At 44.1% G+C, this 25,959-nt stretch overlaps 1 protein-coding gene across 5 annotated transcripts; it reads right to left on the bottom strand.

The window, feature by feature from the left end:
* Positions 1-1,115: 1,115 nt before the first annotated feature.
* On the bottom strand, positions 1,116-25,797 carry SLC38A11 (solute carrier family 38 member 11). Of its 5 annotated transcripts, none has more exons than XM_083577399.1 (12): positions 25,768-25,797; positions 19,109-19,226; positions 18,585-18,659; positions 16,255-16,389; positions 15,324-15,389; positions 13,858-13,967; positions 13,025-13,104; positions 8,277-8,347; positions 5,746-5,907; positions 3,382-3,494; positions 2,014-2,145; positions 1,116-1,526 (listed from the first exon to the last, which is right to left on the bottom strand). In XM_083577399.1, exons 1-12 carry the CDS (start codon positions 25,780-25,782, stop codon positions 1,260-1,262), a joined length of 1,344 nt encoding a protein of 447 aa, XP_083433525.1. In that variant the 5' UTR covers positions 25,783-25,797; the 3' UTR covers positions 1,116-1,259. The 5 variants fall into 5 exon arrangements, with proteins under 5 accessions (XP_083433525.1, XP_083433523.1, XP_083433524.1 ...); XM_083577397.1 differs by lacking the exon at positions 25,768-25,797 and adding an exon at positions 20,848-21,135; XM_083577398.1 differs by lacking the exon at positions 25,768-25,797 and adding an exon at positions 20,848-21,135 and having other exon boundaries at positions 13,858-13,964.
* Positions 25,798-25,959: the final 162 nt, after the last annotated feature.

Genomic DNA, 25,959 nt, shown 5'->3' with positions numbered 1-25,959 from the left:
AAAATTTCCTGTGTTTCGGTTTTCTTTGTGTTTCACTGCCAGCTTTTGCTTCTGTATTAAATGAACCTGAATATATTACTTTAGGCTATATCCTGCATTTTAGATCCCCTCCTGCCACATTTACTCCCCCCTGTCCTCTGGCATTCTGAAGAGAAAAACAAATCATAGAAGAGCTGCTACCCTCTGCATAGTTGCTTTGATATCACTTGCTTTGAAATAAATGGGGCTTACTTTGAAGTCAACATATGCTGGAGACAGGCGATAGGCTTTTGTTTTTAAGTTTTGACTCTCACATGATACAGTAGGGATACCCAACCTGGCGCCTTCCTGACATTGCTGGACTAAAACTCCCATAATTCCTGGCCACTGGCTATGCTTGCTGGGACTGATGGGAACTGCAGTCCACAACGTCTGAAAGCCTCCACATTACCATCTATGGTAATTGAGTGTTTTTTGGCGGGGCGGGGGGCTTCAGGGGGGATTGTGCTTCAAACTAAAGCTATACAAGGAGAAATGATTTCAATAAAAACAGAGCTCAGTGTCCCAAGTTTGTGAGGATAAAAAGTGAATTACAGATAAATACTTTTACTGTGCAATCCTATCTACTTCTCCTCAGAACTCCCACTGAGTCCTAAATACTGTAAGTGTATTTATGGTATTGCACTGCTATTTACTTGTTAGCCTCCTGGGCATAATACAATAATGACTTGTTTTATAACATAAAAATGAAAGGTCTCAATATCTTTTGGAGAATTTTAGTAGACTCAATTAAATTAAAGATGGGAACTCCCCAAAGCCATCTGAATATGAAGGGTTGAAAGTTCCTTTGATTTGCTAAGACATCTCCTCAATTTCCCATACTTTTCTCAATCAACCGTTAATCTGGGGTGAATTTCACACCACCATTGTGATGCTATTGGGAATATGAAGGTGCTAGTAAACAACAAAAACTGTTTCTCTCCTTCTAGTGGGAACCAGCTCTCAGTTTATGCTGTCCAATAATACAGCAGCTGGATCCAAAGAAATGGGGTATCTGCTTACATACTGCACATACTGGAGAATATATTGCATTTTTGCAATTTAGGGAGAGTTCATAACTGCAAAAACTGATAACGTTTGCAGCTCAGTGTTTAACTTTTATTATATCTTGGAGGGGGGGAAGAGTACGTTTAAAAACCTGAAACACACAATGGACTTCACAAAAATGTTTTTTAAAAAAGTTTATATTTGCACTGCTCTTGTCTGGGAGGCACTGTCTCCTAGGGTTGGCGAGTTTGCGGAGAAGACAGGACTGTTTGGTTGTAGAGTGAGGAATTTCCAAGGAAGCAGTATGGCATTTCCTGCCCATGGCTACAATCCTGGGGATGCAGGACAGTCATAACGAAGCCAACTATCATCACCAGCACCCCAATGGTAAGGATCAGGGCAGAGAGAAGGTTGTCAGAATGGGTCCATCGCTCCTCGGAGAACCTCAGGTAGCAGGCGGCAGGCAGGATGAAGACCAGTGGAGTAGCACTGAGCACCCCCTGCAAGCAGGAAGTAAAACACCAAATATGCATTTGTGGTGTGTTGCAGAGGCACGCTCCTGAAATGAATTCTATGCAGAGAGTTTAGAAGGAATGGGGTGGAAATCACAATGAGGAACCAGTGAACTTAAGGAACTTGTTCATTGATTTCAGTGGGCAAGACTTACTCTGGGCAAGACTTAGTGGTTGTCAGTTACTCAAACAAAACAAAAACAGGCATCTGCAAGACTACTCAGGATGGAGGAAGCGACTTAATAATTTTGCTTGAACAGGGGCATTAGAATGCCCCTTCATTTTTCACCAGGGGGAAAAACTTATTTCTGTAGCTTCAGACAAAAAGTTCATCATCTTGCCACAAAGAAGCACAGCACCAAATTTCTTCCTTAAGCATATCCTATTAACACAATAACAATTTGAGGAAACAGTCTACTTCATTAAGCCAAAACAGAACAAAAATTTAGTAGTTGTAAAATCCCCGTGCACTTACATTTAGCTCTAAAACTATTCCCAGGCAATCATACACTAATGATACACTTGTCGCTAAAGCAATGACGATGACTGTCAGAGCAACGTGGCAAATGGTTGTAAGGTTTCCATCGAAGAACACGTTTGCGAGGACCTGAAACAGAAGCACAGTTCTAAGTACTGTTATGATGTGGCATATTTTAATTTTCTCATCCTAGGGTTATGCACGAGCCAAAGGAATGGATTACAACTGAACATCAGACTTCAATGAAAGGCCCTTGCCCCCAAGGCACCCAGGTTCACATAATTATCTATTTTTAAAAGCGTTTCCAGAGTAACACATAGCTGCTTTTAAATTGACCAAGTAAGAAATTTTTTGTACAGCTGGAAAAATAGATTAATATTTAGATTATGGACTGTTTTTTGTTTCATTTTATTTTTTTGAAAAAATAAAAAACAAACCTAGGCAGAGGGTTAAGGATTCAGTATACATCAGAACCAAACTGAGGTCATTACTTCCAAAAAGAAAACAAACATTATCTTTGTCTGTCAATTAATCTACATTCTGAACCGCTCTGAGATCTATGGGTACGGGGTGGTATACAAATTTACTAAATCAATAATCAAATAAATCTTACATTTCCATGAGCATATGCTTATTCCAACATTCTATAAAAAGGATGCAAACATTTCAGAGAAAGTTTGTTGGATTTAGTTCCATCCTATCATATCCTACAATAAGTGATTTTGTACATAATAGTAATACATCGGAATCCTTGGTTACATATGCTATACCTTCTCCACTGAGCCAGACAGCACTTGTTGCTTCCCATTTTCAGTCACTAGTATATGTGATGCTGTTAACTTAATAATATGGCTACCATCTTTTTTGAGCAACCACCCTCTGCACACAATGCCATGAAGCAATGGAAATTCCAGGACATTACATTTTGGGAAAACTAAGATGGCGGCGAACCCTGCAGTCACCCAGAATGAATGAATGCATCACCGAAAGAAGTGGCCCCCAGCAGTTACCCAAGAAGATTGGGTGGTGTCACTGAGTCTGCTTGCATTGCAGCCATTGCTTAAACTGAGGAATATTCAGTCTGATTAGGTTTCTGTCCAATATGTCCTATTGTCTATTTCAGCCAAGGATGTCAATAAGTGGACTGAAATGAATTCTGCAAGAGGATTCATCGCATCTGATTTATTATTATAGCAATACAACATAATTGTAATTTCCATAGCAGCAGTGTAGAAAACATTAATTTGATGGAACTGTGATCTAAAACTTCATTCTTGGGCACTTATCACAGTTCACTGCATTGGGGGCTTCAGAAATTAACGGTGACTCTCTGCAATCTAAGACACAGGTGCGATTAACACTCACCTCTCTGGTAACAAAGCATTCTATTGGAAACGTTAAGATGACAGTGATTCCATAGCAAAACCTCCCAAACGTGGCAAGGTCATCATCTCGGCAATAGTTCTCAAATATGTCTCCTGAAGAAGTGGCAGACAATGAAATTAACTTTGTAATGTGAAAGAGAAAACAGAAATTGTGAATACAGAGCCAAGCATTCATGAGAACTTTTAAATTTGTTCTCAGTTAAATTCCGATAGATCCAAAGAACAAACCTAGACAGCCACAAATACTGGCTGGATTCCAAAGAGCATCTCTAGGCAGGCTCGCGCTTTCTTTCTTTCTTTCTTTCTTTCTTTCTTTCTTTCTTTCTTTCCTTATCAAATCACAATGTGTTTGGGAAATCCCCTCTGGTTCAATAGTGGTTTGCCACGAGACACAGTGAACTTCTATTTTTGAAACATATGCCTTTGGTGTATGGCCCTAGCAGCACAGACCATTTCTGCTGTGAACACTCTACAGAATTCGTTCTTAGCTGTGCATGTGAGGGGCATTGCGTATTTTCTGCTATTGTGGTTTTGTGTGTGTGTGTGTGTGTGTGAATCATTTCCAAAATGTTGCAGCCAAGCTTGTGCTCAGCATCCTTTGCACACCAAGGTTGCTTTTACTGTAGGAGTATTCCTGGCATCTGAATTGGGGTCAGGGTGCAAGGTGTTTTCAAGATGAATAAAAACGCATGGTCGAAGCAGACAGATTTCCTCTGTAGCTGTTATTCTTGTGACAAGAACAATCACTTAAGGAAGAGCAGGGCAAGGAATCTGGGCGCACACACTTCCCATGCCGCAGGATCAAAGCTGGAAGGCTTCAAATATGCAACAACCTCTGAAGCGTTTGCTATGTATAGGAGTGCTTACGGGATTGTTAACTTTGGAATGTTACCTTAGGGGTTTTCACACTCTGCGCACAGAACTATAATAGATTGTATGTGGCGGCTATAGCAAAGGGCCTGGGGTGTGGCACAAGTGAAGAACTGTAGCCATTGTCCGCATGTCCTGCTTGAAGGCTTCCCAAGAGGCACCTGCCTGGCTTTGGTGGAAAACAGGATGCTGGGCTCGTGGGCATTTGGTCTGATCCAGCAGGGCTCTTACGAATTATGTTAGCTCTATGCCCAACTCCACCTCTCCCCCATCTCATGTGCAAGTCTTCCAAGAGGCAGATTCCCCCATACAAGGTTCCCTGCAGACATGGAAATAAATAGATTGAGAAGGACTGGTTCTGTGTGATCTTCTACTCCAGGAGCAAGCATCATCCTGTAACCTTCCAGGTGTGTCCAACTCCCATCAGCCCTAGCCAGGATAGCCAATGGTCAGGGATGACTGGAGTTGTAGTCCAGCAACATCATGGGTGGCCCACAGGTTCCTCATTTCTGTTCTACTCTTCATCTGGTACAAGCTGGATTGGCTTGGCTGGTAGAGTATGAGCCTCTCAGGCTCAGGGTCGTGAGTTCAAGCCCTATGTTGGGCAAAAGATTCCTGTATTGGCATGGTGCCAAAGAACATTGTTTTACAGAATTCCTCATGCTCCTGCAGCCTGGCAATATCATGTCTCTGTTTGTTCAAGAGGTTTTTCAAGGAGAAGAGTATCATTGGGCTTCCACCTGGTTCGCTCTCACCTCATCCAAGGAGTGGAATTGGCCTTTCTGTGAGTGGAATACACCTTCCATATGCGAAGGGACAACTTCGGCACCAGTTCATAATAATTAGCATTATACTTGCTCTTTAGAGCAATATGTTGTTGTTGTTGTTTAGTCGTTTAGTTGTGTCTGAGCAATATACACTACTTCAAATTCAGGATTATCTTTGGAGAATCTTCAGTATATAAGCCTGAGGTGTGGATATATAGGAAGCCATAAGGCTGGAGTGGGGAACCTCATGCCCAGGGGTCAAATATGGCCACACCCGGTCTTCAGTCACATCCCTCAACAGCCCTACTTCAGGTCCTCCTTGAGTGCATTTGCCTGGCTAGAATGTGCCCTTGAACTCTTGGCTGCTGGGATGGAGAGAGAGGAGTGTGCGAGTCTGTGCCAAAACTGGGCTACTGTACAGAGGTAAAGCTTACATGGGTTTCTCCACCCAATTTTGCCTCTGGTCCCACCCATCCACGTGGCCCCTGGAACCTGCTCATGTGGGGATTTTGTTCTGAAAATAGGTCCCCTAGATACTTTTTTGGGGGTTTGTTTTTGAAGTAGGTTTTGCAGATGCTGAATTGTGTACCAGTAGTGAATCCTACACAGAATACCCACAGGGAATCTAGGAGAAAAGCTTGATGTGGGTGAGAACTGTCAGAAAGCCAAGGTAAACAATAACTATAACCCGGAACGGAATAACTTACCTTCTGTGTATTCTCTAAAGGTCACATACCCGCACGTAGCGAACAACAAGCTGACAAACACAGCAAACGAGACGGACACATGCGTGACACGTGCCCAGTTGCTGAGTGTGGGTTCTTTCAGGGAGCCATAAATTAAGAAACTATTGTGGTGGCAAATGAATGCTGGAAGAAGCACAACAGTATTTTTATTTTTAAAGCAATCATGTGCAATATACAGTATATATTACTGAGTCAACTAGATTTGGGACAAATGTACTGAAAAGCAGAGGAAAGGCAGGCTATTGAAAACAATGGGCTTGAGCCAAAGTAAAGCACAATGGAAGAATTGTGTACATGTGTCAGAGCTGCCCGAGATCCCAGCTCACAAAGGACCAATGCCGCTTCGTTGTTAAGTACGAAAGTCTTTATTGAAGTTCAGTTTCACTTCCACAGCCGCAGCGTTCAGCTCTACGTCTCAAACTCTAGACCGCTGAAGCTCCGTCTGAATCTCCTCCCCCCAGACACCAGTTTAAGACTCTAGCCTTGCTCCACCTCTTCCTCTGCTCTTTCCTCCTCTGGTTCCGCCTGTCCGTCGGGGTCTCGCCCTTTCTAGACTCTTCTGACGCTGAATCCCCTGAGTCTTCCCCCTCCCTCCGGCGGGCTTTAGGAGCTGGTTCCCAATCCGGGTCTCCTGCTGTCCCTCGCGCCTGTACATTTGAACTTGGCGCGCGCGCCCAGCCGGCAACTTTCCTCCTGACCGTTTCACTGCTGCTGTCACTGCTTCCCCCTTCGGGGAGGCTAGCTGCAACTGACCTCCCCTCCGTTCCCCCACTCTCCGATGGAGGCGTGGTCAGCCCTGACTCATCTCCTCTCCCCGCTGGAGGAGACGCTGGTCCTGACACATGTGACTCTTCCCCCCCACTACGCTCTGGTGGGGAAACTGGTCCTGATCCCCCGCTGCTGCTTTGGGGGTCCCCGCTGGCTCCTTGTTTCTGGTGCGTCCCCCCTGGGACCCCCCTTGCCCTGACCATCGGCGCCCCCTTCTGGGAATCTTCTGATTCGCTGGAGAAGCTCATGGAATCTCTCAGGTCACTGTCATACTCCCCTACGCTGCCCTCGGATTCTTCCCCTTCGCTCTCCATTTCCTCTCTCCCCTGTGCTCCTGCTCCCGAGCCCCTGACAACATGTTTCTTGCTCCCCCATTGAAATTGGTGGGAATTAAGGGCAAACTAGATGTTATGTGCAATGCTTGGCTGCTACTGAACACAGTAGATGTGCATGTAGGATCCTTCTCTAGTCTGCCTTGCAGAACTGTCCCATGTCCTGACGTCACAACATTCTGTGCGTCACAATTTCTACCCCACAGGATTGGCTGCTGTCAGCAGAAGGTAGGGAAAACACGTTGCGTTGCGACATCAGGACATGGGTAAGTTCCACGAGATGTCACTGGAAGTGGGAACCAAACAGCTAGCAGCAGCCATGTGTTTACCATAATGCCTACTTTTGACCCTTAAAGTGCTTGACTTTGGTTGGGTCCAATGATGGCGTTGGTTCCCCCTGCTCCACTTGTTCTACAGCAGAGGTGCTGCTGTGGCGACCTTTGGGAGCAAGAACGCCTTCCTGAACACTCTCTAAGGAATCCCCTAACTCCCAAAATCTGTACAGACGGAAATGTCTGTAGAACATGGCATTTTTCTTCCCTCAATGCTCCCACTACAGAAATGTTGCACAGTAGGGCTGGGTGATCTATTGATATATCATCCAAAACCGGTTTGAAATTCGTATCGTGGTATCAGTTTCATAATTTTTGACCTGGCAATATATTGTGAATCATGATGTATGTGTGTGTGCACACAGGCTATGCCAAAATCACAATGTGGGAAAAACCATGAAGCCAGCCAATGCTTCTACATAGCTCCATCCTTATTTCAGGCATTGTGATTTATCAGTATATTGCAATGTTTAGCTGGTGATGTATGACGAAGTTGAAAACGAGATCATCGCCCAGCCCTATTGCACAGTTAGAAGAAACAAATTTAACAAGCGCTTCATTAGGGAATCTCGTTAGAAGAGAAGCACAAAGGGAAAGAAGAAAATGGGAAGAACCTTCAAAGTTGGTCTGATCAGTAGAAGAAAGGGTGTAATCATTCAGATCCGTTTTGCCCTAACACAAAGACAAAGGACAAATCTGGTCGAGGGTTATCCTTGTACGTTACAAAATCAGACCCGGATTATTCCAGCAAAGATGGTGATCAGGTGGGTAGCTCAAAGGGATAGCAAAAGGGCAGTACTCCAGATAGTGTTGGAATATGGTTCCCATCATCCCTCGCCATCAGCTGTGTTGGCTGAGGATGATGGGAAATGGAGTCCAACAACATCTAGAAGGCCACAGGTTAACTGCCCCTGCTCGACATTTCCCACAAATCCATCAACGTTCGCAAGAAAAATAAAAACAAATCTGGAAGAGTAAGAATCTCACTAATGCAAAGGGAACCTAAGGGTGCTACATGCACTGCAGATATTAAAGAAATGCCGCCAAACATGGCACATACCAAATGACATCACCCCGATGGCTTGGGCTGCATTGGGTTTTGCAAACACCCACGGATTTTCTGTTTGGGTTCTGGAAAAGAAAGCAGCATTTGAGAGGTTGCCACTTCCACCAGGAATAACTCTTTAAAAAATAAAAAAAGCAAAAGCTGAAAGTCAGGAGTAGGGAATCTGTGGCTGAGCAACTGTTGGACTGACTCCAACTCCCATCAGCCCCAGCCAGCTTGGTCAGGGGTCACAGGGGCTTTCCCCCCAGCAACATACTAGCCACTCTTGCTCTAAACAAACTGCCAGGGCAGTCACAGAACCACAGAACTGTAGAATGGGAAGGGACCCTGAGGGTCAACTAGTCCAACACCCTGCAACACAGGAATCTCATGTCAATTGAAGCACAAACACTGAAGAGATTTTTTTACGAAACGGAAAGTAAAAAGGCTCCCCCCTTCTGCCGCCTTGCAGCCATCCAGCTGTTTTCTTGTTAACCAGAACTATAGTTAGCGATAGCAAAACTTTCACATCTCAGTCTACCTGCAGCTTTCTGGACTTGTCTGTGCTCGGTTTAACCTGCCTCGGGCCCGGGAGGAAGACAACGGGGGCACAATAGCCTATGGTCTCATACCTTCAGTGTTGCAAATCAACACTGACAAACTATGTTCTAACTAAGAGAGAAAATGACAGCGACAAAGGGTGCAGTGAGATAGGAGAGGCTCAATTGGATTTGTAGTCCTTGGCTCTCTCAGGCTGAAATCCTAAACACACTTATTTGAACCGACCACAGGCTTCCTTCTGAGTAATTCTGCGTACGATTGCTGCCTGGGAAAAGCCCTTCCATGCATCATTATATTCATTCATTCATTCATTTATTTCATTTGTGGTGTAGTGGTTAAGAGTGGTAGACTCGTAATTTGGTGAACCGGGTTTGCTTCCCCACTCCTCCACATGCAGCAGCTGTGTGACCTTGGGCTAGTCACATTTCTTTGAAGTCTCTCAGCCCCACTCACCTCACAGAGTGTTTGTTGTGGGGAAGGAAGGGAAAGGAGAATGTTAGCCGCTTTGAGACTCGTTCGGGTAGTAATAAAGCGGGATATCTCCTCCTCCTCCTCCCAAGGAGCCCAGGGTTCTCCTCCTCCCATTTTTATTGTCAGAACAACCCTGTGAGGTAGGGTTAAGAGTGATTGACCAGCTCAAGGTCACTCAGCGAGCTTCATGGCTGAGTGGGGATTTGAACCCTGGTCTCCCAGGTCCTAGTCCAACACTACCATGCCAGCTCTATACCCATACGTGACGTTACAGGCCGAAGCCTGTGCATGGGAGAAGCAATTCAAGTTCCAAAGCAAACAGCATCACAGTCAAAGCTGTGCAATGCAAACAAATTTTTGCATAGCATGCCATCTGTGCATTTCTGAACTTAAACCACTTTGAATTTGGAAGTAGTCCAGATGCAGCTCGAGAAGAGGGAGCTGGCACTGACTTTTCAAAATCTGACTGGGCCAAAAGATTCCTCCCCTCATGTAATACTGCTCCATGCCAGCAGGGGGCAGGGGGTTAGAGAATGCCACCTTTCCATTATCCCCCTACTTCCCAAAATATACAGCGTCTTCAAATATAATTTTGCAAGTGAAGTCGTACCTCGGTTCCCGAACGCCTTGGGAGTCAAATGTTCCGGGTCCCAAACGATCGAAAACCAGAAGTTGAGTGTTCTGGTGTTCGAACGTCCGACGGGGCTTCCGCAGTTTCCGATTGGCTGCAGGAGCTTCCTGTAGCCAATCAGAAGCCGTGCTTTGGAAATCAAATGTTTCAGAAGTCAAACGGACTTCCGGAACGGATTCTGTTCAACTTCCGAGGTACACAGTTGCCTTCAAACAGGAGTGCATTAAATTGAGATAAAAACATTGCCAGAGGGCAGAACGCCCACCTTCAATAGTCAGGGGCTTCAGTCCTCATCTCTCTTGACAGGGGAGGCTGCTGCCACCTGCTGTCTCGGCCGCTGCACTTTCAGTGAACTGCAAAGCAGCAGCAGGACACAGCTGCCAGGCCAGAGGACAGCGCCCAGCTGTCCGGCTTTATCTCTGCCGCAGACAAATTAGCTTTTCCAAGCACCATTTACCTTGGAAGATGCAACTTCAGGTTTTTTACTCTTGCCAGTTCTATGAAGCTCCCCCTACTCCAGAAAGAGTTTCTTTTGACATCCAATACTCTTCTCAAGTATCAATCAGAACCTGCAGAGCTCCTTAGCCACCACCTTTTCTTTTATAAATAACCCACCATTTATTAATTAGCAGTTATGCTGCAGATTATTCCAGCTTTGGAAATAAATGCTAGTGCCATTTATGGCCCTCTTTACTGCCTCAAAGCAACACAATGGCAAGGTATTGAAATGTGTTTCTTTGCTTATTTGTGGAGTGTGTGTGTGTGTGTGTGTGTGTGTGTGCGTGTGTGTGTGTAATTTGCAATATTCCCACCCATATACGTTTCCAGGCCAGACAGGATGCATTCTGCTTTGTTCCCGACAATGTTCCTAAGGCAATCCTTATACATGTGTACATTTCCATTGTCTTTCAAGAGGAAATAGAAGCAAAGTGCTGAAATATCGCCAGAATTAAGCGTCCGTATAACTGCTTTTCTGAAGCAGGAATTAAGGCTGACTACCTTATTAACTATCACACAAAGACACTCTCCTAGGCAGCTGTTATGTCCATGAGAAAAATAACTCAAAAGTTATTAGGACCTAATAAAAATATTACAAAGGGTCAGCTTTTCAAAGGTGTTTGGAATCCTTTCTCTCCTTCCATGTTTTACGGAGAAGCATCCAGTTGTAATAAGAGTTCTGGAAATTTTGAAAGTTCAACCCCTCCATTTTAATATGCCCTAATAAAGGTCTTAACTCTTCTGTGACTAATTGATGTGAAAGAAAAGCACCTTAAGTATATTAAAAATGCCGTTCTTTCAAGTAACCACAGGGACCCAGACATAAGACATTTGCCCCTCACCCCCTTTGCTGGTCATGGCTGGTGTGAGAAAAGAAATTCTTCTGTCAGGAAACTACAGAACACTGAAAAGAGTTTAAATATAATGGAAACAAAAGCAGGGCATTTCCTCCTACACCCCCCAATTTCAAAAATAACACATACAATTTTAACTTTTTCCATTACGTGATGTAATGGCAATTTTGAAATTTTAAATTTCGGAAAGACCATCGGTCAGTGGAAGACTATCTGCTTTGCCTGCAAAAAGCTCCAGGTTAAATCCCTGGTATCTTCAGGTAGGCTTGGGAGAGACCCATAGAGACATAGAATCATAGAGAGGCAGGGTAGACAATACTGAGCTGATTTGCTATTAGACTGTTTCCTAAGTGGAAAAAGTTTATCATGGCTGCTCCCATATCCATATTCCCAACAAGAGCCCAAAAATGCAAGCAACTGTTTGGATCTATTATTTTACACACACACACACACACACACACACACACACAGGCTAATGCCCAGTTTATTAGGCTCAGTATGACTGCAGTTCTAGTTTCCTGGGATTAAGCTTCAGTGAACTCAGAAGGATTGTGAGGTTCAAGTTGCAAACTATACTGAGCTTTGACCTTCAGCCCTCTGAAACACAACTTTCAGCTTTTAGTTAAGAATATGAATAGTCTTATAGGGTTACTATTTAAACGGCATGGCTATTTCCCTCATCCCTTAGCTTCACTAATCAGTCACAAACTTGGAAGCCTCCTTATATCCCTATAACAATAATAATAATAATTGTATTATTTGTACCCTGCCCATCTGACTGGGTTGCCCCAGCCACTCAGGGCAGCTTCCAGCACATATAAAAACATAATAAAACACTAAACAATAAAAACTTCCCTAAACAGGGCTGCCTTCAGATGTCTTCTAAAAGTCAGGTAGTTGTTTATTTCCTTGACATCTGGTGGGAGGGCGTTCCACGGGGTGGGCGCCGCTACTGAGAAGGCCCTCTGCCTGGTTCCCTGTACCCTCACTTCTCGCAGTGACGGAACCAGCAGAAGGCCCTTGGAGCTAGATAAAAGTGCCAAAGAAGGTCAGTTTGTCAATTATCCTGGTGTGCTAGCTCTGAAAAAGAAAAATGTACTTGAGCTGCTTTACTGGTTTCAGTTCAGGCATCATGGGAAACTGATTAAGGAGCCAAGAAGTCACCCTCTTAAGTCTGTAGCAAAAGTGGAGGTGGGGGCACTCAAGCTCATTTCTTTGTCATAGTGTCAGCACCACCTGAACTCACTGCTCATTTACCACCAACAAACCATTGCTTGATGGAGCAGCTGCATTACATCTGAATAGGGTCTTTGTCTCATTGTCAAGCGATATTTTCTGGAGAGCACCAATGAAATATCCTATGACTAGGCAGCATTATTTTCCCTGTCATTTTCTCTTTCTGTATTGTTTCAGTGGGTTTGGATTTTCCCCCAGCCATTTTTATTGTGAACACCAATCAAGATGGCAGCTGTGTGGGCCGAAAAAATCAGAAAAGGCCCTTTCCATCACTACCGTGATTCACCAAATCACCAAGCGTAATTCAAAGTGATGTTGCCGTGCTGCAACTTTCCTGCAATTTGGGTTTACTGCCACAAGAGGCCTTCTTTTGTATCTTAAAACAAAACATGCAAACTCAGCTCTCCCTCAAGCTGGATCCAGCTCTCTTACAAAGCACCAACTGCCTCTAACCGTGACCTTTATTTCTCCCAGAGAGATTATGGAGAACGAGAAATGACAAGATTACTTACACCTGTGCACTAAATGTGATTGCCCTTATAATCCCAAACACCAGGATGAGGACAGTTAAAATCAGAGAAACCAACGATACCTGTGAATAACAATAAAAGCATTAGCCGATTATGCCCATTAGTGGTCAAACATTTTAGAATTTCCAAAAGCATAATCTCGTTTGTCAAAGAAGAGAGAACGGACATTTCCATGGGTGACAGGCCAGTATAATTAAAAGACCTGCCATTCAAAATGTATATACAAAAGAGGGGGAAAGGCAGAACAGAAAGTATTTGGATTCCAGTCTTCCATCCATATTAGGACCAGCTTAGCTTCAATAAGGTGGCTGCATGATTTGCCTTTAAGCCATGTTCATCTACCTATGGCTATCACATTTATCACATAGAGGATACCTTCCATGCTGCAATGTCATACCATGTGACACATTTTGATAACCCTCAAAACACATGATGCAGGCATAGGCAAACTCAGCCCTCCAGCTGTTTTGGGACTACAACTCCCATCATCCCTAGCTATCAGGACCAGTTGTCAGGGATTATGGGAGTTGTAGTCCCGAAACATCTGGAGGACCGAGTTTGCCTATGCCTGACATAATGTGTCTGTTCAATCTTTTTCTGCTCCTGTGTGTTAAAACTCTTACCCCAGTTATCAACCAAGGTCAACCTCCCCAACTTGGTTCCTCAGATGCTTTTGACTACAATTCCCATTGTCCCTGGCAATTGACCATGCTGGTCAGGTCTGACGTGGCCCAAAACACCTCAGAGAGCACTAGGTTGAAGAAGTTTGATCTGACGCTAATGGATAAGTTAATTTCTATACAGTAATGATTTACCTTCCCCAATTTTGATATATTTCGAAAGAGGGAAAGAGGAAGGGTGAAGATGATGGTGACACAGAGAATGATGACATGGCGACCAATGAGCAAATTGTCTTGATTGACTGCTTAAAAAAAGAGAGAGAAAAATGTTAAGATGCATATTTCTGTAAGAAATGGATGTTAGGTTGCTCATTAAATGTGAAACATACATGATTTTTTAATGTGTTGAATGTCTAAAAATCTGTTCATGAAATGAGGACAGGTAGGAGGGGAACAAAAAATGTGCGATTTTTGGAATATTTATATAGCACCAACAGTATTTAGGACAAAGCACCTCAAAATACTTGCCAACAACATTTATGCTAAGGAGTTATATTACAAAAACTCAGTCTGTAATCCCGTGTCATTGGAGTATACCTCATTGAACTCAGTGAGGATTACTTTTAAGAAAACATTATAGGATTACACCAATACATAATGTACAGAATGCTTCAGCATTTCCCCAATTATTAATATTAATATAAAAAGGGAGGTATTATAAAGCACAAAGTTTACAAGCACAAGTCTTTTTTCAAAAAAACTTAAGCCAATAAACTTATAGCAATTATTTATACCCAGTATAATGAATGGTGTACTCCATATTAAATAATGCAAATAAATGTATGCATGTTTGCTTCATAGAAATGATCTCTACTGCCATGCTTTTATTGCTAACTGAATGTTAAAATTTAGATTTTGTGCAAATAACAGTGTGGTTGCAGGCGCCATATGTGGTGGATGACAAGCAACAGACTGCAGTCATATATGATTGGAGAAAGTGATTGCAGACTATGAAGAACACCATAAATGCTAGGCATATCTACCCAGAGGGAAGTCCTATTTAATTCAATGCTCCCAAAGTATGTGTAGGACTGCAGCCTTAGTTATGCAGGACTCCAAAGCTCCACCCCAATACAGTGGATCCTGCTGGAGACAACATATCCCTGCATTCATAAGGGCTAGAAACATGCCTTTTGAAAATGAAACCTGAAATTCTCAGAATGGGTCAGGTTATATATCAGATACAGTGGTACCTCGGTTTAAGAACAGTCCTGTTTATGAACGATTCGGTATACAAACTGCGCAAAACCGGAAATAGTATCGCGGTTTGCGAACTTTACCTCGGTCTAAGAACAGAATCCGAATGGTGGAAGGGCACTGTTGGCGGGAGGCCTCATTAGGGAAAGTGCGCCTTGGTTTAAGAAAGGTTTCGGTTTAAGAATGGACTTCCGGAATGGATTAAGTTCATAAACCGAGGTACCACTGTACCAAAATCTGAACCCCCAAAATATACCAAGAAAATAAAAAAGTATGCATAACTTATGGTGAGTGTTACAGCCCTTTACAATATTCAATTCGTGGGCAAATATTTTGATCAACTTTCCTAACAAGTTAAGTAAAAACGTTTATTAATCAGGAAGAACAAAAACTGATCGACTCACCTCCAGGAATTCTTTGGAAAACTTTAGTCAAAGTGTCTCCTGTTATAATGTTGTAACTAATCATGGCTTTAAAAGAAGAAGCTACTTCGTTAATAACGCTTTGAAAAGATAAAACGAAACCTAAGCATACACTATACGGAACAAAACTGTGTCAGTGAAAAACTATGCCTTCTCCGAACATGAAATGTATTTTATGTTCAATACTTTTAGGCGAATTTAACCACTAAACTTGATGGGGCTCATTTCAAAACAGGAAGCCTGCCTGCCTTCTTCCTTAAAACCAGCCTTTTCCTTACTCCTCCTCCTCCTTCTCACTGATGCCCTTGCACAGCTCAGCAAAGGAGGATGGGAGCAACACTAGAATGTGTTGGCTCTGGCTGCCATTGGCTCTGGTCCCCTCTACCGTCACCTGCCCTATCAGACCCAAAGCGCACTTGCCCCCACTGTGTCTGTATGAGAGGCTTCTAGGGCCACACAAGGAGGCCTCACCACTTGACCCCAAGTCTGGTAACCCCGCAACTCCTCTCATGCGAATTATCAGTGCATGGGGGTGCTGTTAAGAGCCCTTCTTTCGCCATCCAGGGTTCCAGCCAAACAAAGGGGAAGATTAAAAGCTAAGCCTGGACCAATTTAATTTATGTATTTCATTTACACCCCACTTTTTCCTCCAAGGAACTCAAGGTGGTGTACATGGTTTTCTCCTTCCTCATTTAATCCCTACAACAACCCTGTGAGGTAGGTTAGGCTAAGAGACAGTGACTTGACCTAAAGTCACTGAGTGAGAGCTTCATGGCCAAGTGGGGATTTGAACCCTGTTTTCCCAGGTCCTAGTCCAACACCCTAACCACTACACGACATGGGCTTCTGGGCTTCTTCTTTTATAGGCTGCAAAAAGGCATTGTTCTTTAATGCATCTGCAAGGTGACCTTACCAATGAAAGGGTATAAGAACTGGAGAGCTGAGAGAATTAGGTACCCTACAAAACCAAATGCTTTATTGACCAGAGCCTGGTAGCTGTTGGTTCCAGACAGGTTCCCTCCTTTAATCAACAGGATAATAGAATAATCTGTTGAGGAGAACAAGAAGCATTCTATTAAAAACAATCTCTTTGGGATCAATTTCTCATGCATTATTCTCTTGATTTTTTTATTTTTTATTTTTAAATCAGACTGAAAGAAGTCACCATGGAGAATACCTGGGAACACAGAATAACAGGGGAAAGGAGACCTGACACAAAACCTGCGGGATACCAAAGAAAAATGTCTTGGTAACACAACTACATCTCCAGTGTCCATTAGGGGAGGCATTGCTAGAGATCTCTTCTGCAATTATTTCCAGAGAGCTGACCTATTTATTTTGTAGGTCAGGCAAGGAGAGCTGCCTTTGATCCCTGTTACTGCCAGGCCAGTGGATCATTCTTTCAATCCACATGTGCCCTCGCAGGCTGCATTGGGTGGTGTCAATTAGCATTCCATATCCATCTCCAGAGTCACAGGCTCCTTCCAGTGCTGTTAACTAGCAGCCCAGTTCGTGCCCATGTAAGAAGCAGGATATAGGAGCAAATGGGCTGCCCTGAGGTCTGCTAGCATGGCTAGGGTACAAGCTTTAGTACAAATTATTTTTAAAACGATTCTCTCCCACCCCATTTCATCCTCACAGCAGCTCTGTGAGGTTGGTGAGGCTGAGAGACATTTAATGGCCCCCGATCGCTCAGTGAGTAGGGATTTGAACATGGGTCTCCCTGACTCTAATTTGCCACTGCACCTAGATAGAGTCACATATAGTTTTAAACTTTGTTCACAAGGATTAATAAGGGAATATAATAAGTCAGCAAAGCACACGGAACTGATGTGTAATAGACTGGCATTTTCTGTTATAATGGGTAGAATAGAGATTTTTTTCCACAAATGCAAGATTAGTTGCACACTATGAATTGCAGTGTGTCCTTAACTGATTCTCTACAAAAGAGATTCCATGGTTTAACTGCTCTCTACAAACCAGAACTGCAAACCACAGGTTGATCCTATTTGCAATCCTAGTTCACAGGGGAAACTATGCTTTAGAGCGGGGTTTCCCAAACTTGGGTCTCCAGCTGCTTTTGAACTACAGTTCCCATCATCCCTGACCACTGGTCCTGCTAGCTATGGATGTTGGGAGTTGTAGCCCCAAAACAGCTAGAGGCCCCCAGTTTGGGAAACCCTGGTTTAGTGTCCTCTGCACTAGGCTATGTGAAAGGTGGATGGGAATGCTTGCAATCATCTCTTGTTCCTGTTCCAGCAAGCCATTGTTCCATTCACTAGGAAGATCCTCTCTGAGCCCTGCCTTCTTTCATGGTATCCTAATATCGCATAGGAAAGGACATCCAGTGCAGAACAGTGCTCTACTTTTTAAAATCACCTCAGAAGATCAAGCGCTTTTCCTGTACACTTGAGTAAAAGTAAAGGACCCCTGGATGGTTAAGTCTAGTCAAAGGTAACTATGGGGTTGCGGTGCTTATCTCGCTTTCAGGCCAAGGGAGCCAGCGTTTGTCCACAGACAGCTTTCCGGGTCATGTGGCCAGCATGACTAAACCACTTCTGGCACAATGGAACACCGTGAAAGAAACCAGAGCAGCGCACGGAAACGCCATTTACCTTCCTGCCACAGCAGTACCTATTTATCTACTTGCACTGGTGTGCTTTCAAACTGCTAGGTTGGCAGGAGCTGGGACAGAGTAATGGAAGCTCACTCCGTTGCAGGGATTTGAACTGCTGACCTTCTGATCGGCAAGCCCATGAGGCTCAGTGGTTTAGACTACCAGCGCCACCTGCGTCCCAGTGTGACACTTGAGTAACACTGCATGGAGAGACAGTGGGGCTCTATAGGCAAGCCCTGCCCTACTGTTGTGTCCCCTGACTGCCCCACCCATATGCTGTCAACACATTGGGGAAGATATGAAGGGCAGAAAGCTACCTAATGCATACAGTCTGTTCCTGTGAGCTGAAAGCTGGATTCAGCAGAAATGGAGCCCATAGGGCTAGCCCACATGCACCCAAAATTTCCCCTTCAGACCTTTCCCCAATGTGTGGACGGTGAGGGGGGGGGGCAGAGCATGTTGGGGACACCACAGAGGGGCTCTCTCTCCAAGCAGAGTCGCTTGCGTGGAGAGAATGCCTAATTTAGGACTTCTAGTATCAATGAAGACATTTTGCACATTCTGCCCATCTTAATTCCTGAACCTCTCTCTCTACTGAATGACAACGGCCACTTTTAAGGCAATACCTGTGATATAAGCAACGGCCAACAACAACAGTATTCCCAATGGAAATCCAGCTTGCTTCAGAGAATAGGGCAGGCCTGTGAAAACAATGCAAACAAACAAATTAGATTGGAGGTTCTCTCCCCGCTCCCCATGTTCTTGCCACTTGTTGATCCTTCCAGATCCTCTCCCATCTTCCCAGGGGCTACTTAAGACCTGAGGAAGCCCAAGCCACAGGAAGCTCATGCCATCGGCTCCTGAATCTGGAGGGAAGTGGCTGCGAGTTCCTATCCGTATACCAACATATTTGTAAGGTCCCAGGAAGCTGTAGTATGGCTTACTGTGTCATGTAAAGCAAGCCATTGACAAAGTCAAATTTTAAATATATAAACAGCCCATTAGGATCCCTGATCTTGATCAACATTAATCTGCACTACTGCAGATTACAACCCCCCAAAATATGATTGATAGTAAGTCCAACAAAATAATAAACTGGAGTGAAATTTATAGTAATTAACTGGAATGAATAATAAACTGATGCATTTACCTATCATACCAGATCCTATGATAGAGTTGATGACATTAAAAGCAGCTGATGAGAGGTTGCTAGTTCCTCCTTTGTTTCTCGGTTTACAAACCAGGGTTGTTGTTTCATCCATTTCCTCCTATTTCAATAAAGTAGCATTGATGTCACTCTAAAATATATTCACTTAAAAAACAACACCACCACAATTTTCTTTTATCATTTAACAAAACTAAAAATACAAGAATTTAGTTTTGGAAGGGCTTCCCTTCCTCCCTAAAACAATCACATACCAAGTGACATGGAAAATCTTGGCAGTCATAGAATCATAGAGTTGGAAGGGACCTTGAGGATAATCTCATCCAACCATCTGCAGTGCAGCAATATGCATTGCGGGTGGCGCTGTGGTCTAAACCACTGAGCCTCTTGGGCTTGCTGATCGGAAGGTAGGAGGTTCGAATCCCCACGGCGGGGTGGGCTCCCGTTGCTCTGTCCCAGCTTCTGCCAACCTAGCAGTTCAAAAGCATGCCAGTGGAAGTAGATAAATAGGTACCACTGCGGCGGGATGGTAAATGGCGTTTCCATGCGCTCTGGCACTTGTCATGGTCCTCCATGTGCCAGTAGCGGTTTAGTCATGCTGGCCACATGACCCAGAACACTTTCTGTGGACAAATGACAGCTCCCTCGGCCTGAATGCAAGATGAGCGCTGCAACCCCATAGTCGCCTTTGACTGGACTTAACTGTCCAGGGGTCCTTTACCTTGCAGCTGTCCCATACAGGGATTGAACCTGCAACCTTGATGTTATCAGCACCAAGCTCTAACCAACTTAGCTATCCAGGCGGACATTTTGTATGCATCAGAATAAGGACTAGATTTTGAAAGTATATTGGTTTTTAAGTGTTTTTGAAAATTTGGGCACAAATGTAAGTTTCCTGCCCTTTACCCTAAGATCCTAGGGCAGGTACTTTTAAACCTTTAAGTGCTTTAACGATTCAGTCCTAAACACACTTACTAGCCCCATCAGATGGTAGTTCGACTAATGTCTTCTGAGTAAACTCGCACAGGATTGTGCTGTAAGTCCAATGTGCTTCGCAGGGTGGTATATCTGAACAGCAAAGGGTGTTCTTTTAAATCTAAGGTGAGGAGGGCACCCACCACCTGATCGTCAGTTATCAGAAGCATTTTGTTATCACAATACCCCTTCTCCCCATGCAGGCCATATCTGTGTAACATTATATAAATATACATTGTGTTTTATCTTAGTTACGGGGGGAGGATGGCCACTGTCACACACTGACAGTTTCTAGGAGCCACAGGTGAGAGCTGAGTGCAGGGTGGGGACCAAAGGTGGGCAAACTACCCCAGACATGTCCTACCCCTCCCCTATCACCCCAGGAAAGGACTTTGACTAGGTGGCTAAACCAGGTGAAGGTAGCCAATGGGTCTCAAACCCTCGAGGAGTTACAGACTTTTTTGGCATGCAAAGACAGGCTCCGGTGGATTGAGCGGACAAGTTATGGCCAGCTCAGATGGTTAGAGCGCGGCGCTGATCATGCCAATGTCACGGGTTTGATTCCCATGCTATTCTTGCATGGCAGGGGGTTGAATAAACTCTTCCAACTCTTTATGATTCTGTGAAATAAGCGAGGTTGTGTTTCTTAAAGAGAAAGGAGGAGTTTGCTTTCCTACCCTAGGGACCAGTTGAAAGGCGAGGAGAAATTAAGAAAACTTCCTAGGATCCCAAGAAGACGCGCGGCTTACCGGGTGGGCAGGGCTGGTGGCTGGCGACGGGGGGCGCTGGGCGAGCTCTTCCATGGCGGCTCGCTCGCCCTGTCCGGCTTCCCGCGGAGGCCCCTCTCCGGATCCCGCCTGCAGCTCTCATGAACGGAGCGAGGCGGCGGGACAGGGGCTGCTGGGGACGCCGAGGGAGAAGAGCGCGCCGCTCCCGGGCTCCGGATCGGGACGCGGCAGCACGTGCGCGCCTGGGAATGGCCAGGCCTCCCGTGGGCGGAGGGAGCAGCGTGATCTCCGCTCCCAGGAGCGCCAGTTGGAAGGGAGCCCGAAAAGTGGGGGGCGGGGGGCATGGGGAGTGTCGGAAGGCCAGCGGAGTTTTCTGGTCGGGCTCGGCAGTCCGCCCATTTTACATCAGAATTGTTGAATTGGAAAGGGACTCCCAGGATATTCATGGGCGTAGCTGGGATTGGTGGTGGTGGTGGGGGCGCAGGGGCGGCAGCTGCCCTTCTAAATCAAGCAAATAAATACAAATATTTAAACTAACCAATTGCATCGCAGGTAACTCTGTCCTGTCCCCCCCCCCAAAAAAAAATTAAGCCTGCCGCCCCCCCCCCTAAATGCTGGCTATGCCCACGGAGAGTAGAGTTCATACAGCCATCATGGCTAGCGGCCATTCGTAGCCTAATCGCCGCCAAGAAATTATCCAAATTAAGAGCCTTGGGTCCCTTTACCTTTTTATCTTGGTGGCTATGGCCGCATTTGAGGAAGCGCTTCCCGTATTTTAGCTATGCACTTCGCGAAGAAGAAAGTCTTGTGTCTTCCTTGCAACAAAACAGGACCAGAACGGAATGGTTCGAACAAAACTGAGGTCAAAACTGAGAAGTAAAGACAAATCGGCCACCTGTCCAGTCTTTCGCTGGTAGGAGATGCTATCATTGGGAATGCTTGATAGGTAGCTGCCAAGCCTGATGATGAAACATTGGATCCTGGATCTGCAAAAAACTGAACAAAACTGAAAAAGCCTTAACTTGTTCCCACAGCAACTCCCCTCTCCATAGGGTAGTTGGTGGTGGTTCTTTTTCTTTCCTTCTTATGTTATTTTTTTTAAAGTGATTGTTTCATCTCTCTTTTTTTGGTTACAAATATGTATACGTACCTATCTTTTTATGGGAGATTAAATAAATAAGATTTCAAAACAAAACAAAACTGGATTAAAAAGCCAGGTGTGAAAAAAGGAGTACACACAAAGTCCTGGTTATTTTTTTTTTTAATAAATTTTTTATTGGTTTTTCCACACATAATACAAAACAATACAACACAATACATGGACATACAAACATATAAACACGTATACTTTCTTAACCTTTCTTTTCTTGAACCTTCTTTCAGCGACTTCCCCATACCTCCCCTTTCTGCATCCCTGTTATCAATCTTTTCAGCATCCCCTAATTTCAATATAACACTTTCTTTAGATCTTATTTCTCATATCCAATTGTTAATCGCTGCAATTCTATTTTGCATTACCCAAAACATTTTAGCATTCATTAATTTTACAACAGTTCTTAAGATAGATTTTAAATTTCTTCCAATCTTCTTCCACCGTCTCTTTCCCTTGGTCTCGGATTCTGCCGGTCATCTCCGCCAGTCCCATGTAGTCTATTACCTTGGTCTGCCATTCTTCCAGTGTGGGTAGTTCTTGTGTCTTCCAATACTTTGCTAACAGTACTCTTGCTGCTGTTGTAGCGTACATAAAAAACGTCCTATCTTTCCTTGACACCAATTGGCCTACCATGCCCAGGAGAAAGGCTTCTGGTTTCTTCACGAACGTGCATTTAAGCACCTTTTTCATTTCATTATAAATCATTTCCCAGAATACCTTAATCCTTGGGCACGTCCACCAAAGGTGGTAGAAAGTACCTTCAGTTTCCTTACATTTCCAGCATTTATTACTGGGCATATGATAAATTTTTGCAAGCTTGACTGGGGTCATGTACCACCTATAAATCATTTTCATGATGTTCTCTCTCAAGGCATTACATGCCGTGAACTTTATGCCGGTGGTCCATAACTGTTCCCAGTCAGCGAACATAATGTTGTGACCAATGTCTTGTGCCCATTTAATCATAGCTGATTTAACCGTCTCGTCTTGTGTATTCCATTTCAACAGCAAGCTATACATTCTTGACAAATTCTTAGTATTGGGTTCCAATAGCTCTGTTTCTAGTTTTGACTTCTCCACCTGGAAGCCAATTTTCCTGTCCTGTTTGAAAACTTCATTTATCTGATAATAATGAAGCCAGTCTCTTACCTTTGACTTCAATTTCTCATAGCTCTGCAGTTTTACTTTTCCCTCCTCCTGTTCTACAATTTCCCAGTACTTTGGCCATTTGGATTCCATATTAAGTTTTTTCACTTCCTTAGCTTCCATTGGTGACAGCCACCTAGGGGTTTTGTTTTCCAACAAATCTTTATATCGAATCCAAACATTGTACAATGCTTTCCTAGCCATGTGATTCTTAAAGAGTCCTGGTTATTTTTGAATGCTCCTAGACTACCTATATAGGCATGAAGAACCGGTAACAGCAACCAGAGATTTACTTCACGGTGAATGGTGACTGGCCTTGTTTTTCATATGAATAGTCGATATCACCAGTCAGCTGCTCTGATATTTTGACGGGCATATGATATCCTTCCCAGCCTCTGGTTTCTGACAGTTATCAATAGATTTGTGAAGTTGAAGTTCACAACACCATCCTGTTTACTATCTGAAATAGAAAATGCAGTGAAATTCTGAAGCCGAGGCTGCCTCTTTTGTACACGTGGCACATGATCGTTTTATACTTCCCAAAGTACTGTACCATTTGGTTTTGGCATGGCAGTTTTCATCAGATACCAGGTAACCCTCAGGAACCTTTTAACAAGTGACCGGATTTCCACCCAATACTTACCTGACATTTTTAGTGAGTCACCAAATGCAGGAAAAATCATGGAAAGAACCTCCATGAGCTTAGCAAACAAATGTGTTTTGTTATTCTTACAAAAGGACTGTTTCCTTTGCCTTCTTAACAAAGAGGCGTGTGCAAACAAGGTAAAGCAGAGTTTAGAGGCAATTCCTTAAAAACAATTTAATTGTTTCTGGTTCACTGAGTCTGTCCATGTATTTCATCAACTCTTCTCTCTTCACTCTCATTGTGTTTGTTTGTTCTTGTTTTTATCTCTCTGATCACCTACAATGTTATTTTGGGGACTTTGAAATAAGTATAAAATATATTCATGCTACTCTCTCTAAACACGGGTGGCGCTGTGGATTAAACCACAGAGCCTAGGACTTGCCGATTGGAAGGTCGGCAGTTCAAATCCCCATGACGGGGTGAGCTCCCGTTCCTCGGTCCCTGCTCCTGCCAACCTAGCAGTTCGAAAGCACGTCAAAGTGCAAGTAGATAAATAGGTACCGCTCTGGCAGGAAGGTAAACGGTGTTTCCGTGCGCTGCTCTGGTTCGCCAGAAGCGGCTTAGTCGTGCTGGCCACATGATCCGGAAGCTGTACATTGGCTCCCTCGGCCAATAAAGCGAGATGAGCGCCGCAACCCCAGAGTCAGCCATGACTGGACCTAATGGTCAGGGGTCCCTTTACCTTTACTGTCTCTAAAATATACATTGTTACTGTCTGTAATTGTTTGATTGGGCCATAGATTCGTAGACCTCATGAGGGAGGGGATTGTTGGCATTAAGTATGGTAAAGCCATATTGACTCAACCCCCATCACTTTTCCAGCTTGTATTTGTGGAAGCTCCCTGCACTTCTCAAACCCTTGTTTCCAATAGTTGTAAAAAAACATGGACAAGTTGAGGAGGTGGCCTATTTCAAAAGGTCAATTTATTACTTAATGTGTACAAAAATCTCCTCTGCTGGGGAGAGGGCACAGGCTAGACAGCCATTTTTCTAGCCCATCTCAGTCTGTGCCCTCTACTCGATAAAGGAGATGATGGGGACTCCCTGAATGCTTGGCTGCATTGAATTCTGAAGCCTAGGGAAAAGGCCTCTTGACCAGATAGGGAATACCCCAATTGCCTTGCTAAATATGGGCTGTCCATATATCCCAGGAACCTAATAATCAGACACCCCCGATCAGTTCCACTCAAAGCTGCACGCTCAGAAGTATTCTGTACTGTGTGTGACCAGTCAGCTGACGGGCTCAGAACCTTAAGGAAAACCTTCCACTTGGCAGCAGCTTATGCCTCTCCCCCCTCCCTCCTTCACTGCAACTGCATAGATTTCCCACTGTTATTATACATGGCTGGCTTATGATAGACCGCAGAGGTCAAAATGGGATCACTTCACATGAAATTGGTGGCTTTGAAGCAGTGCAAAACAATAATAATTTTTTAAAACTCCAAAGGCTTTTGTGAACCATCCCCCCCAAGGTGTGATGGATCTTGTTGCTGCAACTGAAGAACAGCATTCCGTCTTGTCATAAAGATTTTAATTTCAAATTTGAGATCTGTGCGGTTCGCAATGGTCCACAGTACTGCAATTATTTGATGCTTTGTGTGTGGGGAGGGGGCACCGAGTCAAGCATGGGTGGGCTGTTCACATGAAGCTCATACCAAAGAACAAAATGAAATCACTGACTGCCTGACTGCCTGCCTGACTGACTGACTGAAAATGAAATCTAGCAGTTCTCCTTCAGGTTAAAAGAAGGCTAACCCTTTAAAGTTATTTTGATCTCTTTGTATGCTGATCTCTTTTTAGTAGAAAGATGAAGAAAAAGAAGAAACTAAATAGTTGAAAAGTGTAGTAGTAATAATAATAATAATACCAACAATGAATGCCTTCTGGTAATTTGATAAAGCTGGTTTATGACACCATTCAGGTGGGTCCTGTCAGAATATAACTTTTTGTATACTTTTTACTTTGGATGGTTCCATTTCCCCAGTATAATTCTTACCATGGATCTTTGCATCCAGTGCTATTTTTCTAGGAAAAGTGGTGCCAGAACTCACCATGAACACCTCCCTTGTTCTCTTATAATGGCAATGACGCCCACCTGAGAGGGGCTGGAACTGAGTTCCAGAGAGTTCCGTCTGAAAAAAAGCCCTGTCTGCGCCCAATAAAAAATGACTTATGACTTATGAGGGTG

The sequence above is a fragment of the Podarcis filfolensis genome (genome assembly GCF_964270895.1).
Source record: "Podarcis filfolensis genome assembly, chromosome: 1".
Classification (NCBI taxonomy): domain Eukaryota; kingdom Metazoa; phylum Chordata; class Lepidosauria; order Squamata; family Lacertidae; genus Podarcis; species Podarcis filfolensis.
Note: the sequence above shows the minus strand (reverse complement) of the source record. Positions and strands in the feature narration are given on the sequence as shown.

Bases quoted from the DNA above. Each gene is read 5' to 3' on its own strand.
- SLC38A11 (XM_083577397.1), bottom strand. From the start codon at position 20,901: ATGGAAGAGCTCGCCCAGCGCCCCCCGTCGCCAGCCACCAGCCCTGCC. The intron at 18,660-19,108 runs GTAAATGCATCA...TTGTTTTCACAG, and splicing joins CATAGGATCTGGTATGATAG to GCCTGCCCTATTCTCTGAAG. The intron at 13,105-13,857 runs GTAAATCATTAC...TGTTATTCACAG, and splicing joins ATATATCAAAATTGGGGAAG to GTATCGTTGGTTTCTCTGAT.